Below are 16,297 nucleotides of genomic sequence, written 5' to 3' on the forward strand. Positions count from 1 at the left end.
GCTTGCTGTCAACACAACAAAACAGCACACATATCAAATCACATACACATGTGTAACTCCATCTATTGAAAAAATCCGCATTATTAACTGGTACACCTGGTAAAGGGCCAGCCACCCAGCGGTCCCCCTGACACCACGCCCTGGGCCGTCCATCCGACCCCTGGCACTCACCAGCAAGGCGCCTGTGGTCACTGCCAGGCCGAGGCAGGCTGCCTGACGGACAGGCACCAGCACACAGAGGCGGCACTGGGCGTTCCGCTCGCAGCGGCACCGATCCTGCCGGTTACCAGTCAGGTTTGTGCAGCCTGGGAGGCTCTGAACGAGAAGCCATCAGTCGCCCACGACGCTCGCCCACGCGCAGCTCTGCGGGACTGGACGGCTGACAGAGGCGCTGGGCCCCGATGGCACATCGTCACAAAGCCACGCTCCCCGGCACAGACCCAGCATGACGCTGGCGAGAGCCCCACCCGAGCACACACCGCCCTGGCGATCCAGCCGGCCAGTCACTGAGTCCGGCCGCTCCCCGTGTCCTCCACGCCCGAGGCCCTGGCAACGCTGCGCTCTTGATGACTCTTTAGAAACAGAATTCAGGACCCAAGAACCTCCCGTGAAGGCCCCGCATCAGACACGGCTACCTCGCCCCCAAGAGGCTGTCGTTTTATTTTTGTTTTAAATGTATTTTTATTGATTTCAGAGAGGAAGGGAGAGAAACATCAATGATGAGAGGGAATCATTGATTGGCTGCCTCCTGCACGCCCCTACTCGGGATCGAGCCCGCAACCCGGGCATGTGCCCTTGACTGGGAATCGAATCCGGGACCCTTGAGTCCACAGGCCGACGCTCTATCCACTGAGCCAAACCAGCGAGGGCGAGGCTATCGTTTTAGTATGTGCTTCTGAAGCGGCTTCGTGTTTTATTAGCAAAACGATGTTGTTACTGCAACAGCAATGGTTTAAGTACAAATGCCATCAGATGTAAAACAGAGCGAGTGCGCCCTGTGGCTCTATCCCCGGCTCCCAGCACCGTGCGCGCACGCAGCCCTCAGACTCCCCTCGAGGCGGCGGCTGAAAGCACTGCCTGTCTGCCGACGGGAGGCCGAGGCCGAGCTACGGCAGTGTCCGGCGTGTGCAGGCGGAGAGGAAAGCGGGGAACGGAAGCCTGTTTGTACCCACGAACGTGCACGCGGCTCACACATCTCACGGCAAACCCACCCCTGGATGGACCGTTAGAGAGAGAACTCCGTAACCCCGGGGAGAGCAGGAGAAGGACGGGGTACCGCCCCTCCTGGAGCAGGGCCTGCTGTGGGCTTGTGTGTCACCGCACCCAGAAGATGCACGCACCGACAGGGGCTCCCTCTCAGCATCCACGCTGGCAGCCACCGTCTGCGCATGTCTGCAGGGCCCTCCCAGCGAGTGAGAGCTGCCACCCCTCTCATCTCCTTGGTCGAGGAACTTCCTGCTGCCACGTCACTGAGCCCACACGGGACACGGAGAACAGGAGCTCAGACCTCAGCAGAGGGTGGGAGTCAGCAGGCCACGCCTCCCCACCTGCCCTGGGGACGGCCCTGCATTTCACGGTGAATGCGAGGCGCGCTCCCTGCGAGGAGACGGCAGGGATGGAGGCCGCTGGGTGCCGGGGTGGCTGACAGCCACCGGCCGGTCCACATCCAGGCCCAGCTCCTGCCGCCCTGCAGAGCCGAGCCTCCCACCGCCCGGCTTCTCGGGAGTGGCCACTCCATGCCCCTGCGGTGAGGGCAACCCTTAGGCCATCCTCAGCCCCTCCCGGGTTGTGGGCTCAATCCCCAGTGGGGGGCATGCAGGAGGCAGCCGACCAATGACTGATGTTTCTACCTCTCTCCCTCTCCTTTCCTCTCTGAAATCAATAAAAACATATTTAAGAATAAAGGAAACATTCACCACTGGACACTGTGAGACAAAAATCCAAAGCGACCTGACTGGTTTGGCTCAGTGGATAGAGCATCGGCCTGAGGACTGAAGGGTCCCAGGTTCGATTTCGGTCAAGGGCATGTACCTTGGTCGTGGGCACATCCCCAGTAGGAGGTGTGCAGGAGGCAGCTGATCGATGTTTCTCTCCCATCGATGTTTCTAACTCTCTATTCCTCTCCCTTCCTCTCTGTAAAAAATCAATAAAATATATCTTTTAAAAATAAAAAAATAAAATAAAATAAAATAAATCCAAAGCGAGCCTGCGGGGTGGGGGAGGAAGGACGAGGGTCTCCAAAGCCTTCGGTTGAGCCCACACCCCTGGGCTGTCGCCCTCACATGGGAAAGGGGGTCCGTGGAATTCCTGAGACCTGCCAAGTGCGGCCAGGCGTCCTGGGGAGGGACAGGTCCAGCTCCGCCCTCACCGGCACCTCCTCGTGGGCTCCACCTCGTGGGAAGAGGCCCTCTCTTCGAAGGCCTGGCTGCAGCGCCACGGTTTCTGGACTCTCCTTCACACGAGCAACCACGCTCAGCACCCACGCTGTGCTCTGTGACTTTCCGCACGTCCCGTGGCCGGGACGGACCGTGTGGCCCTCTGTGGCCGGCTGTCCCCAGCACGGCGGGCCAAGGCTCATCGCTTCAGAGCGTGTGGCGCGCCGCCCGCTGTCCCTCCCTGCCGCTGACGGGTGCCCTGCTGTGGGGCCAGCACCCTTTACTCACCCCATCCACCCGGGAGCCCGTGGGCTGCTCTGTGCTGCGGTGACGCACAGTGCCGTGCCAGCTGCCGGTCCCACACAACCAGGTCCCGCGCGGGCTGGAGCCGACGTCGCTGCGCCAGTTTACAGCCCACCAACGCGCCAGGTGCCAGTTCCCCGCGTCTGTGCCTCCTCTGTGGGCGCAGCCGTCCCCGTGGGCGCAAGGGGTCTCTCGGCGAGGCGTGGGGTCGCACCCTACTGGTTAATGGCAGCGTCTTCTCTGTGCTTATGGGCGGTGTGTGTATGTTCTTTAAAGAGACGCCTATCCAAGAGCTCCGCCCGCTTCTAACGCGGGGCCTGAGAGGTCAGAGCGCGTCCCGTGTGGCAGGTGCGCGTTTCTTAGCAGCCGGTGCGGTGCTGGCCTCCCCGCTCTGCGGGTGCGTCGCGGAGAGAGCGCGCATCTCGGCGCGGTGGGCCTGTTCTTCCGTCACTTTGCCTTCGGTGCCACACTCCGCAGCCGCCTCGCCCAGGCTGCAGACTTGGCCCGTGCATCTTACAGGAGGCCACAGTCAGCTCTGACATCCCGTCTGGTCCACCCGACTCTGTCTGCGGCCAACGGCAGGGATGGAACGTCAGATGTCCCAGCACCACTTGTGGAAAAAGACCACCTCTCCCCGAGTCAAAGCAATCACCATGAGATGAAGGTCCGTGCCACACATCCTGCTGCTCCACCGAGCCACGTGCCTGTCCACGTGCCAGAGTGCACTTGCTCGGTGCTTGCAGTTTTGTAGGTTGTTCTGGCTGCTCGGATTCCTTGTGTTTCCATATGAATTTACAGACAAACCTGCCCATTCCTGCGACGAAGCCAGAGACGGGTCTGACCGGACGGTAGCGAGTCTTTAGGTCACTCCGGGGAATGCCATCCACACACTTCCAGCTCTCCCAGTCCGCAGGCACGGATGTCCTCCCTTATTTAGAGCTTCCTTAACCGTGCAACCACGTTTTCTGGTTTTGCAAGTACAAATCTTACACTTTTCTGGCTAAATGTGTACCTGTTTTATTCATTTGATGCTATTATAAATGGAGTCGTTTTCAGACTGTACATTGCAAGTGCAGAAAAATACAACCGGTTTAGTGCCTGCGTCTTGAACCCTCCCACCTTGCAGTTGCGTATTAGCCTTCATGGTTCTCCCGGTTCCTCTGGGTTCCCTATATACAGGATCCCCGCCTCGCTCCCCTACTGGGCACCTGCGCTTCCTCTCTGCTTGGCGCCCCGGCCGGAACCAGTGCCACGTTGAACAGAGGTGGCGAGGACCGACATCTTGGGGGAGAGCTTTCCGTCCTTCCCATTCAGTACGATGTTAATTATGTTTTCCACGGATACTCTTTATAGGAGGAAGCTCTTCTAGTCCTGGTTTGTTGAATGTTTGCTTTTTCATGAAAGCGTGTTAGGTTTTGTCAAATACTCATCAACTGAGATGATCTTGTGGTGTTTTTTCCCTTACTCTGTTAATGACGTAGTGTCCTGCGTTCATGGGTTTTCATATGTTAAACCAACCTTGCATTCCTGGCATGCATCCCGTCCGTCGTGATGCCTCACCCTTGCTGTGCTGCTACTTCAGGTGGACTGTTAAGTCATCATCCTAAGGCACGTTACTCTGCGTCTTCCTTCCTGGGGATGTCTTTTCTCACCGTGGCACCGGGTAGCTCTGGCCTCGGAGAATAAACTGAAAGTATCCCACCTCCTCTGTTTTTGGAGGAATGTGTGAGGGGGTGCTGCTGGTTCTGTTAAGTGCTTGGCAGGACTCACCAGTGAGGTCGTCTGGGCCTGAGCTTTTCTCTGTGGGCCTGAGCTTTTCTAGTTTCCCTTCTACTTTCTTCTCTTTAAACTACGAATTCGGCCTCTTACCTGCGCTGCTCTCGTATATGCCCACACCGGCGTTGATCCTGACAGGCATGTGCACACATATGCTGAGAGAGAGACTGATTGTGAGGGACAGGCTCCCAGTTAGGGGACTGGCAAGGCTGAGATCTGAGGACAGGCCAGCAAGCGGGGGACCCCGGCTGGGTTTCTGTCGGAGGGGAATTTTTCTCCTTCCTCAGGGACTCGCAGTCTCTGCTCTCAGGGCCGCCAACTCCTCGAGGGGGCACCCCGGGCAGGCAGCTTGCTTCTCGCACAGGCAGTCCTTCCAGCGCCTGTCACCTCTAAGGCACACCTTCAGAGGGGTCGGCCTGGTGCCTGACACACCCGTGGGCGCCTCAGCCTGGCGACTGGGCGACTGCGTCTTCCGGTGTGAGCGACGCCTTCCCCCACGCTACCTCCCCCGGAGAGCTGCTCCTGCACCCCCTCACGCTGCTCCTTCTCGCCCGCTGATGTCAGGGACCTGAGTGCTCCTTCCTCCGGGGTCAGTCTAGGTCAGGGCTTGTCCACTTTCCTGAGACTTCTGAAGAACCATCTTTATCTCCTTCCTGCTGGCTGTCTGAGCTTTAGTCTGTTTTCCTTTTTCTAGTTCCTGAAACTGAAGAGTCAATGATTTGAGATGTTCTTTTGAGCACAGTCGCTGACAACTATAAACTTCCCTCGGAGCACTGCTTCAGCTGCAGCCCGTAAGTTGTGGTACGTTGTGTTTTTATTTTCACTCATTTCAAAGTAATTTCTAGTTTCCCTTCTACTTTCTTCTCTAACGTAATGCTTATTATGGGTGTGTTCTACAATTTTCAATATTTGTCAAGTTCTCTGACTTTCCTTCATTCACTGGGGTCTGACTTAAAGTCCCTGTGGTCAGAGGGCACACTGCGCATGCCTTCCACCCGCGTGCAGTGCTGGTCTGCCGGGCCGGCGCCGGCGCTGAGAGGAGCTGCTGTGCGGGGCCGGACCTGTGGCCCGGGTCCAGCTGCTTTCTGCTCGGCTCAGTCTTCCTTCTGGCTCCTTGGTGAGCTTCTGCCTAGTTTTCCTACCTCCGATGGAAGTGGGGTGTCACTCCTTCTTAAAAAGACATTTGCGAAAATGTTGAATGCCTTTGCAATGAGGTAAAACGTACATGCAAACAAGGACAGTTAAAACAATTCCTCTGTGATTTATCCTGAGAAACTGGCAACAGCTCTCCCTCCCTGTCACTCAGCCCACTTTCTCCTCCGATCACGGACACGGTCAGAGAGCGGCGGCGGGGCCGGCACGGGGCTGACAGGGCTCCCTGCTTGGTCCCGTGTCACCTCCCTCCCTCGCCACGTGCGCTAAGGACGACGCCAGTGCGCTCCAGGCTCCGCGGCGGCACCGGAAAGGTCTTCTCCGGGCAAAATGAACACATTTAAAAACAACCCCTACTTCTGAGATTCTGACTTACAAATAGGAAAATACAAATAAATATTCATGTTCGTAAGCACACGCGTTGTTTATTCCAGCCCCGTTCCAGCTGATTTCCAAAGGAATAATTTTAAGAGAAAATGACATAGAAAAGCAAATCTGACCGCACACATGCAGACAATGAGCATCGATTATAAAACACCTCTCACCTTCCCACGTGTCACCCCGCCTCCCACGGGGCCCCGCCCACGTCGTCTCCGCAGGTGTGGGTCCAAAGTGCCCTCAGAACTGAGTCTGAATTTAAATGGAGGATAGGGGTGCTTCTCTGTTTTTAGCGTGGTGGAATATTTAGGAAAACTGAAACGTAATGCTCTGCTTAAACTGTGCAATTCAGGGTGACGGAACAATGTTTCTTATTTTTAAATCGAGTTTAACATTGTTAAGAGGAATATGACAGTCACTGTTTGAAAAATACTGGCTTTACTTAAAAATTACATCACGCCCTGGGGGTGGGGGGACCTCAAAATTGCACAACAGTGGGCTGGCTTCACGAATTAGGCTGCATCACCTCCACAGAACGCTGAGTGCAGGAGCAGAAGAGACCTTAACAACGCAGGGCAAGCCTATGCTACGAGGTTAACCGGGCACAAAGCAGAATTTTATACACGATGTGCTCTGGAATACACAAATGCCACGCACGGAAAGAGACTTAGCGGGAACACGGCGTAGCAGCGTTACCCAGGAGTGGGGTGGCCGCGCCCCGCTCACAGGGCCCGATGGAGCCACGCACAGGCCCAGGCGCCCCGGCCCAGAGCAGAGGGCAGGTCCGGGAGCAGCGCAGGCTCCGGGCGGGGCGGGGCGGGGCGGGGCGTCCTCCTTCCGCCCGGCCCGGACCTGGATGCTGGGACCACGGGCCCAGCTGAGCCTGCAGGCGCAGAAATGGAGCCCATCTGCTTCCACCCTGCGGCCCCGAGCAGGCTCTGCGGGCTCCGAGGCCGAGCTCGGGCGGGACACACGGAGAAGGCTCCCACACGGACACGGGGACGGAGGGCCAAATGGAGCTGGCGGAGGGAAGACGCCCCCCAAGCCCACCAGTGCCTCCTCGGGGAAGCGGGTCCAGGATGGAGCACGCAGACCCGCCCAGCCGTGCGTGCTGCAGGGAGGGGTGCTCAGCGCAAGTGACGGCTGCAAAGACAAGAGACCAGAAGTGCCGTCCTCAACAGCGGGCGGTCTGTCGGGAGCTTGCCCCTCGCCTCCACACGGCCGTCCACAGCCCCCCCGCCCCCCGTGCCTGTGCTCAGCAAGCACCCCATGGAGTGCTGAAGAGCTGTGTGGCCTGCTGTGCGACAAACCAGCGCCCTCCCCAGGGATCCGACGGCTCAGGAGCAGGCTGGCCGCCCTCCGCGCAGAGCGATGCACCGGCACACATCCCCGTGCGAGGGGCTGACACCGCGGGAGCGAGGGGAGGAGAGAAACAGCGCACCAGTGACCAGGCAAACCCCAGTCGCGGTCTCCGAAGCTGTGAGGGACGCGTGTACTTCCCTCGTTTTAAAGTGAAAGCGGCAGCGAGGGTGGGAGGAGGGGCACAGACTGGACCCTCCTGCGTGGCTGGGGATGTCCACGGGGCGGCCACGCTGGCAGCAGTCTGCAGTCCACCAAATGGGGACACGTGGAGTTGCCGAGTGGCAGCAATCCCCCTGCCGGGTGCGTGCCCGAGAAATGACACCATGTCCTCATGAGACCTGTGCCCACGTCCGCAGCAGCGTCATCCACAGCAACCACAAGCCCAGAGAGCCAGGGCTCCTTCCACGCACGAACGGATCATGGGAACGTGGTCTGTGCACACAATGAGGTGCTAGCTGGCCGTAAAAGGGGCTGAGGCACTGACACGCTCTGACACAGATGGGTACATGCTATGACATGGATGGGCGAAGACACGGCCCCACAGCGCAGGAGTCACTCACGTGAGCTGCGGGCAGAAAGGAGCCAGGGGCGGGGGGGGGGGGGGGGGTGGCTGCCGGGGCGGTGGCTGCCGGGGCGGGTGGGCAGTGACCGCTCCTGGGTTTGCAATTTCTCTTCCGGACCATGAAAACACTCTCACGTTAACGGGCGGTGATGGCTGCAATGGCTGTGAACGTTCCCAAACCCACCGCGCTCTTCACGCCACGGTGAGCTTCCCGGACGCAAACCCTCACCAACGCAAACCGTCTCACCCTAGAAGTCCCCGCAGCCGCGGCTCAGGGCGGGGCGCAGAGGGACCCGAGGGCAGGCCACGACGACCTTGCCACCGGGGGAAGGGCACTGCTCCTACCACCCGCTGCCTTCCCGAACAAAAGTTCTTCACAGGAGCTGGGGGGGGGGGGGGGTCACGGGCACAGACACGGGCCGCCGCGGGCATCGCGGGCAATGTGAGCTCGGGCGCATCTCTGACAGTTGCCGAGAGGCGCTCTGGAGAGTTCCCACCAGGAGAAGGGGAAAGAGCGCCCCTCTCTGGAGACAGAGGTGAACTGGACGCGCGTGGAGACCATCTCACGGGAGCACAAGCCTCCAGCCTCGATGCTGTTCGCGGGAAAGTGATGCACCGCCGTCGGTCAGGCACACAGACGCTCCGTGTGAGGGCCTGCGGCCACTCCACCCACCGTCCGTGCCCCGCTGCTGCCCCAGGAGGGGCTCCCGCACGTCCCCCGGGACCTGCCACACCCTTTGCCCATGCCTGGCAGGTCCCAGCGGCGGGCACTCGGGCAAGTGCTAGCCGCACGCCTGTGGCACCGCACGCCGCCTACCACTCCCCGCTTGAAACCGTCTGCACACTGGACTCCTGAGACCCCCCGTCCTGCCTCTAAAGCCCCCCTCCCCCGGCACAACGCCCCGCCCCGGCCTCTGCGCCAGGAGGCGACCGCAGACCCGCTGGGGGCAGGGGCCCATGAGGGCAGGCCGGGAAGCTCTCAGCTGACGTGCCCTGTGGCCTCCGGCCCTGTGCCCTTCACACCCGGAGGCCCGGGCTGCATTTTCTGGGCAGGAACGCCACGGCCGAGACGCCGGGGACACGGCAGCGCCTCCTGCTCACTCCGCACACCCGGCTCCTGGCTCTGCGCGCCTCGTGTTCGCACTCACTCAGGCCGAACAGCAGCCAAGGAGGCAGGGCCGCTGCTCTGGTCCCTGCCCCGCAGGCCCCGCAGCTGGGCAGAGTGGCCTGACCTGGCAGCTGCGGAGCCGCGTCCCAGCACGGGGTCCTCACAGTGGCAGCAGCGGGCCTGCCGAGGTCCAGGCTCCCCCGCACAGAGAGCCTCCACCTGGAGCGGGCAGCCACGTCAGGTCCCGGAGCCAAACTCAACCCAGCCTCGTGGCCGGAACACTGGGGCCAGGACGAGCCCACCTGCCCCGTCCCAGCGGCTCCCGGGCATCCAGCCCACAGCGGCCTCCATCGCAAGCCCCGTCCCCGCGGCTCCCGGGCATCCACCCCGCAGCGGCCTCCATCGCAAGCCCCGTCCCCGCGGCTCCCGGGCATCCACCCCACAGCAGCTTCCATCGCAAGCCCCGTCCCCGCGGCTCCCGGGCATCCATCCCACAGCAGCTTCCATCGCAAGCCCCGTCCCCGCGGCAGATGCTCCCGCGCTCCCCCCTCCCCAGCTGCTCTCCTGCAGCATCAGCACCTCGTCCCCGCCCCTCCGTCCCGTCCCGCTGCTAAGCCAGCAAGCGCGCTCAGGACCGCCGGGGCCTCGCGCACGATAGGGGCCAAGCCGTGAGGACGAACTTATTTACCGCGTTAATTAAATGGTCTAGTCAACACGGAACGTCAGTCCTCCAATCACACCTCAGCTGACCTTCCTCATTAGCAGCCCTGACGTCTGCTGACGGGGCCTCCTGCTCGGGCGCATCTCGAGCTGCCGTTCGCGGCCGAGTGGAGGGCAGGCCCGGCCTCCTGTGGCCTCTCCCGAGGGGGCGACGAGGGAGTGAGCGATGAGAAGACTCCTCTGCCCTCCCAAGGGGACGAGGTGCCAGGGGCTCCATGACGTGCGCTAACCGAGGCCCGTCCTCCTCGGACAGCCGCCCTCCAGGAAGCCGGCGGCTCCGGCTGCGGGGACGGAATCGGCCGGACACATGCAACGATAGCAAGCGAATACCAGGACGGAGGGTCCCACGGAGACAGGGACAGCCGCTGCCACTAGAAAGGCCGCAGCAGAGAGCCAGCCTGCCTGCTGCTCCCTCTGCCCGCAGGGGGGTTAACAGCACCGCCTCACACGGAGCATCGGAGCGTTTAAACATGAAACGTGTTCACCCGGCAAAGCTGCATCGCACTCGCCCGAGGACACAGGTGGAAGGAGACGCACGCGGGTTCAACAGCAGCCACGGCACACCCGAACCTCCATCCGCCCAGTCATCGTGCACGTAATTCACGTAACAGGCCCCGGAATGGAACACGGCTGGGGCCTCGGAGGCAGAGGTGGTGGGATGTGCAGATGCAATCCAAGACGATCCGTCTTCACCTTGTAAGCAAAGCATCCCACTAGCCCCATGGTCAGCAACCGCGGCTCACGAGCCACATGCGGCTCTTTGGCCCCTTGAGTGTGGCTCTTCCACAAAATGCCATGGCCTGGGCGAGTCTATTTTGAAGAAGTGGCGTTAGAAGAAGTTTAAGTTTAAAAAATTTGGCCCTAGCCGGTTTGCTCAGTGGATAGAGCGTCGGCCTGTGGACTGAAGGGTCCCAGGTTCGATTCCAGTCAGGGGCATGTACCTTGGTTGCGGGCACATCCCCAGTAGGGGGTGTACAGGAGGCAGCTGATCGATGTTTCTCTCTCATCGATGTTTCTGAACTCTCTATCCTTCTCCCTTCCTCTCTGTAAAAAATCAATAAAAAAAATAAAATAAAATAAAAAATAAAAAGTTTGGCTCTCAAAAGAAATTTCCATCGTTGTCCTGTTGATATTTGGCTCTGTTGACTAATGAGTTTGCTGACCACTGCTCTAGTACACCCCCCCACAGGACAGTCACACCACTAATACCCCCCTCCCACAGCACAGTCACACCACTAATACCCCCCCTTCCATAGCACAGTCACACCACTAATACCCCCTCCCATAGCACAGTCACACCACTAATACCCCCTCCCACAGCACAGTCACACCACTAATACCCCCGCCCATAGCAGTCACACCACTAATACCCCCTCTCCCACAGCACAGTCACACCACTAATACCCCCTCCCACAGCACAGTCACACCACTAATACCCCCTCCCACAGCACAGTCACACCACTAATACCCCCTCCCACAGCACAGTCACACCACTAATACCCCCTCCCATAGCACAGTCACACCACTAATACCCCCTCTCCCACAGCACAGTCACACCACTAATACCCCCCTCCCACAGCACAGTCACACCACTAATACCCCCTCTCCCACAGCACAGTCACACCACTAATACCCCCTTCCACAGCAGTCACACCACTAATACCCCCTCCCACAGCACAGTCACACCACTAATACCCCCTCCCACAGCACAGTCACACCACTAATACCCCCTCCCACAGCACAGTCACACCACTAATACCCCTCCCACAGCACAGTCACACCACTAATACCCCCTCCCACAGCACAGTCACACCACTAATACCCCCTTCCACAGCACAGTCACACCACTAATACCCCCTCCCACAGCACAGTCACACCACTAATACCCCCTTCCACAGCACAGTCACACCACTAATACCCCCTCCCACAGCACAGTCACACCACTAATACCCCCTCCCACAGCACAGTCACACCACTAATACCCCCCTCCCACAGCACGCAGTCGCACACTGAGCCGGTGCTGACACCGAGAGCCAGGCCCTCCGGGGGGACTGCGCTCCCCTCGCACGTCACCAGAAACAAGGGGCCGACAGTGGCAGCGGCGCCCTGGCCTCAGTGGTGAGAAACCACGGCTTCCTGTTGCAGCTCGCCTTCGTGACGTGACGCTTAGCGGCGATTCTCAATGTGGTGGATCACCCCCAGAAAGGCCAGGAGTCTGGGGTTCCCGGCCACGAGGAAGAGGCCAGGCCGTGCTCTTACCCACGTGCTCGCAGATGAAGACCACGAAGAAGGGGGTGACCAGGTCGTTGATGCCCTGGACGTAGCCGCTGGCGGGGTGCCGAATGGCCCATATGAACAGGATCCTCTCGAAAATCTGGAAGAAATGGAGCACGTGGTGAAGCAAACAGCGCACACCGCAGCTGCGTTAGGATGCGCTTTTACTTAAAATGTAAACCACCCACTTCCCCAGTGACTGCTGCTAAATACAAACGTCCGCTGGTGCTGAACCCCTCCCAGAATTCCAATCACTTCCCTGACTTACAGGCACGATGCCTGCTCCCCACCCCGCACGTCCGACCGCAACTGGCACCGAGGATGCTGCTCTTGGCTCCTCCAGGTCCTCGGTACCTACCATCTGTGTACGGCCGCCCAGCCAGGGTCAGAGGGCAGCAGTACCGGCCTACCAGGGACCCAGCCTTGAGAGGGCACATGGCCATGGCAATCAGAGCCACGGGTGTCTGGTCTGTACCAGACAGAGCAACCACGGGGGGAGGCCCAGCCAGAGGGACAGGAGGAGAAGGGCAAGAGCCACTCGGTAAGAGACATTGCTAAAGGGAAGGCCCGCCCTCTCCCGCCCTCGCCCTCTCCACCCCACCCCCGCCCTCTCCACCCCCCTGCCCTCCCCACCACACCGCCCTCTCCACTCCCCCCCGCCCTCTCCACTCCCCCTCGCCCTCTCCACCCCCCGGCCCTCCCCACCACCCCACCCTCTCCACCACCCAACCCTCCCCACCAGCCCTCTCCACCCCCAGCCCTCTCCACCACCCAACCCTCCCCACCCACCCGCCCTCTCCACCCACCAGCCCTCTCCACCGCCCCCCCGCCTCTCCATCCCCCCCCCCGCCCTCTCCACCCCACCCCTCCCGCCCTCTCCACCCCCCCACCCCCCCCACCCTCTCCCCGCCCTCTCAGTGCTGCTGGTGGAATGCACACACGATGCCGGGAGCCAGAGCAGCCAGCGTGGACCACGGGGCGGGGGGGGGGGGGGGGGGACGGGGGGCGGGACGCCGAGCACAGAGCAGTGATGCTCATGAAGCCTGTGAAGCCCCTCGTGGGCCTGCCGCAGGCGTCCCATGTCCAGGCCCAGCCTCCGCTTGCAGAAACCACACCTGGGTTCTGCCTCGACTAACACAAGACCTGGGAGGTGGGGGTGTCAGCGGTGTGACTAGGTTCCCACTTTTCCTCCAGCCCCTGCTCACGACATCATCCCCCCCACGGAGCTGTGCCCGCGGCCCCGGCCCCGCTCGGGCAGCTGCAGGGCCCTGCCTCCCGGGGCTGGACAGGCCTGCAGCCCCCGGAGCAGCCACAGGAGCCCAGCAGACAGGAGGGGAAGGACCACCCCAGGGCACGGCGCCTCGAGCCCCGACGCCCCAGACAAGCAGAACGACAGACACCGACGGTGGTGACGGGCTCCCCTCTCTGACCCAAACGCCGGCCTCCAAGGTGCGCCAAGCGGCAGGAAAACCACAGAAGGAGCCCCAGGACCGAGGCGGACGCCACTTCCCACTTAAAAAGCGAGCGGCAGAGGCCGCCTTCCTGCAGCACAGCAAGCACAGCTGTGGGGGGACCACCGCGTCCTCCCCGACGGCTCTTCTTGGGTCCCTGTGCCTGCGGCTGCACGTCCTTGGCCTTCACCATGCCAGGCGCGAGCCGGCCGGGAGGCTCAGTGGTTGAACGTCGACCTGTGAACATGCCTGGGCTACAGGCTGGATCCCCAGTACAGGGTGCCTGGGCTGCAGGCTGGATCCCCAGTACAGGTGCCTGGGCTGCAGGCTGGATCCCCAGTACAGGGTACCAGGGCTGCAGGCTGGATCCCCAGTACAGGTGCCTGGGCTGCAGGCTGGATCCCCAGTACAGGGTGCCTGGGCTGCAGGCTGGATCCCCAGTACAGGGTGCCTGGGCTGCAGGCTGGATCCCCAGTACAGGTGCCTGGGCTGCAGGCTGGATCCCCAGGACAGGTGCCTGGGCTGCAGGCTGGATCCCCAGGACAGGGTGCCTGGGCTGCAGGCTGGATCCCCAGTACAGGGTGCCTGGGCTGCAGGCTGGATCCCCAGTACAGGGTAACTGGGCTGCAGGCTGGATCCCCAGTACAGGGTGCCTGGGCTGCAGGCTGGATCCCCAGTACAGGTGCCAGGGCTGCAGGCTGGATCCCCAGGACAGGTGCCTGGGCTGCAGGCTGGATCCCCAGGACAGGGTGCCTGGGCTGCAGGCTGGATCCCCAGGACAGGGTGCCTGGGCTGCAGGCTGGATCCCCAGGACAGGTGCCTGGGCTGCAGGCTGGATCCCCAGGACAGGGTGCCTGGGCTGCAGGCTGGATCCCCAGTACAGGGTGCGCAGGAGGCAGCTGAGCAATGATGATTCTCTCTCCTCACTGAGCCTCTCTCTCCCCCTCTCCCTTCCTCTCTGAAATCAGTAAAAACAGATTTTAAAAATTATAGTCCCAACAACTCTGGGTTCTTGAACTCGTTACTGTGCCAGATGCCTCGGTCTGAAGTGCAGCTACGGGAGCCAGTGACCTTTAGCAAGTATTTCGACAAGGAAGGCTCCATTTTAAAGAGACACCGTTTATAATAGCAACAAAACGTGGTAAGAATAAACCTAATAACACATACCAGGCCTTTTATGGGGCAAATTCTAAAACTTCATTGAAAGGCATTAAAAGTGGCCCCAGAGTGGGGAATTAGCATCTCACACCCACCAAGGCAACAACCTCACTTCCTCGTCAGCGCCCTGGAGGAGGCTGGCCTGTGGGGCCTCATAAATGGACACGAAGGTCCACACAAAACGTGGGAAACCACCCAAATGCCAGCCACAGGACAAAGGCCACAGACCGTGTGGGGCAGTCGAGGGCCGACTGCCACGAGGCAGACCCGCTGAGCTCAGAAAGGGACGCAGAGACAGCCCACAGCCCACATCGCCTCCTCCCCCATCTGTGTCACATGACATCACTGGCCTCGGAGGAATCACTAACAAAGTGGGGGAGGGGCTCCAAGGAGGCTGAGCTCAGAGGCAGCGCAGCACGGGCGTCACGCTGGAGCGGGGCTCGGTCCTGCCGGGCGGGTCGGTGAGTGTGGGGTCCCCCCCGCCCCCCCCCCGGCACCTGTTCTGCCGCGTGCATGGGCCACAGTGAGGCTCCTTTCAGAGCAGTGAGCGACCCGTCAGCCGTGCGTGCGCGCGGCCCGGGGTAAAGCGCCCGCCCTGCCCACGCGGGAGAGTGGGCGCCGAGCCCAGCGAAGGGGGCCCTGAGCGGAGGGGGCCCGGTGCCGCTCTTACCTCCGTCACCGCGGGCTGCAGCGTCAGCGCCTCGGGACTCATCCGCGGGATGTCGATGTGGATCTGGAGACGGAGAAGAGACAGGATGGCAACCAGCCCCGGGTGTTACCGGGAGCGGGGACGCTGGCGCGCCGCCCGGCTGTCTGCTCCGAGACGCTGGCCTCGGATGGGCTCCGAGTCCTGGCATGACGGCTGGCTGACCTGGCCGCCCGAGCAGCGGCTGCCGCGTGAGAGGCCAGCGCAGGCCTCAGCCACCTGACAACACGACCCACAGCCATCAGCGAGCGGCGACTCCGGCTGCTCAGGGACGCGCACGTGCACCAGCCGCAGCTCAGCGCGACAGTCCTTCCGGAACAGGCCACGCTCCGCTCCACGCCGCGGGGCCTGCGGACCCAGCCACTGCCACAGGCAGCACCGAAGGCTCCAGCCCCACGGGAGAGTCGCGGGAAAGTCCCACTCGCAGAGGGACACGCGCGGCTCAGGAAGCAGCCAAAACGGCGTCAGGGCTGAGCTGGCGGCACGCTGCCTCCAGCACCCAACACCCACGAACATCCCCCACGGGCCCAGCTGTCCCCGCCCACCACCAGGGACACCCACCACCTGCACGGGGAACTCAGGGCCCCGCCCCGTCCTTGCAGGTGACCTGGGACGTCTCCCGCTGCCTCTGCTCCTCTCGTGGCAACTGACTGCCCCCTCCCCGCCGCCCCAGCCGCCGACCCTGACGGACTCCCAACAGAAGGAGCTTGTGCACCCTCCGGGGAGATGCCAGCGTCACCGCCGGGCTTTTTCTTAAATAAAAATACATCAGAACGTGATCAAACACTATCAACGCCAACTATTCTCTTGGACCAGCGGGGGCGGAGGGGGGGGGGGGGGGGAGACAGGCACGCTATCCGCCCCGAGCAAGCGCCTTCTGTCCCAGACCGGCTTCCTGCGTGGGGAGTGCAGTGCCAGGCTGGGAGCCGCCCGTGTGCCCGCGTGCCAGGGCAGGCTCCGGGCAGCAGCTGG

The 16,297-nt window shown here is 61.6% G+C and overlaps 1 protein-coding gene across 2 annotated transcripts in view; it reads right to left on the reverse strand.

The window, feature by feature from the left end:
* Window positions 1-16,297, reverse strand: part of TBC1D22A (TBC1 domain family member 22A) — a 127,662-nt gene that overhangs the window by 45,434 nt on the left and 65,931 nt on the right. For both annotated transcript variants that reach the window (XM_079774581.1, XM_079774580.1), the window contains exons 7-8: window positions 15,290-15,352; window positions 11,996-12,110 (exon numbers count right to left, since the gene is read on the reverse strand). In XM_079774581.1, coding sequence (XP_079630707.1) covers window positions 11,996-12,110; window positions 15,290-15,352 — 178 coding nt within the window. The remainder of the gene's footprint in view (window positions 1-11,995; window positions 12,111-15,289; window positions 15,353-16,297) is intronic.

Source organism: Cnephaeus nilssonii (assembly GCF_951640355.1).
Source record: "Cnephaeus nilssonii genome assembly, chromosome: 6".
Lineage (NCBI taxonomy): Eukaryota > Metazoa > Chordata > Mammalia > Chiroptera > Vespertilionidae > Cnephaeus > Cnephaeus nilssonii.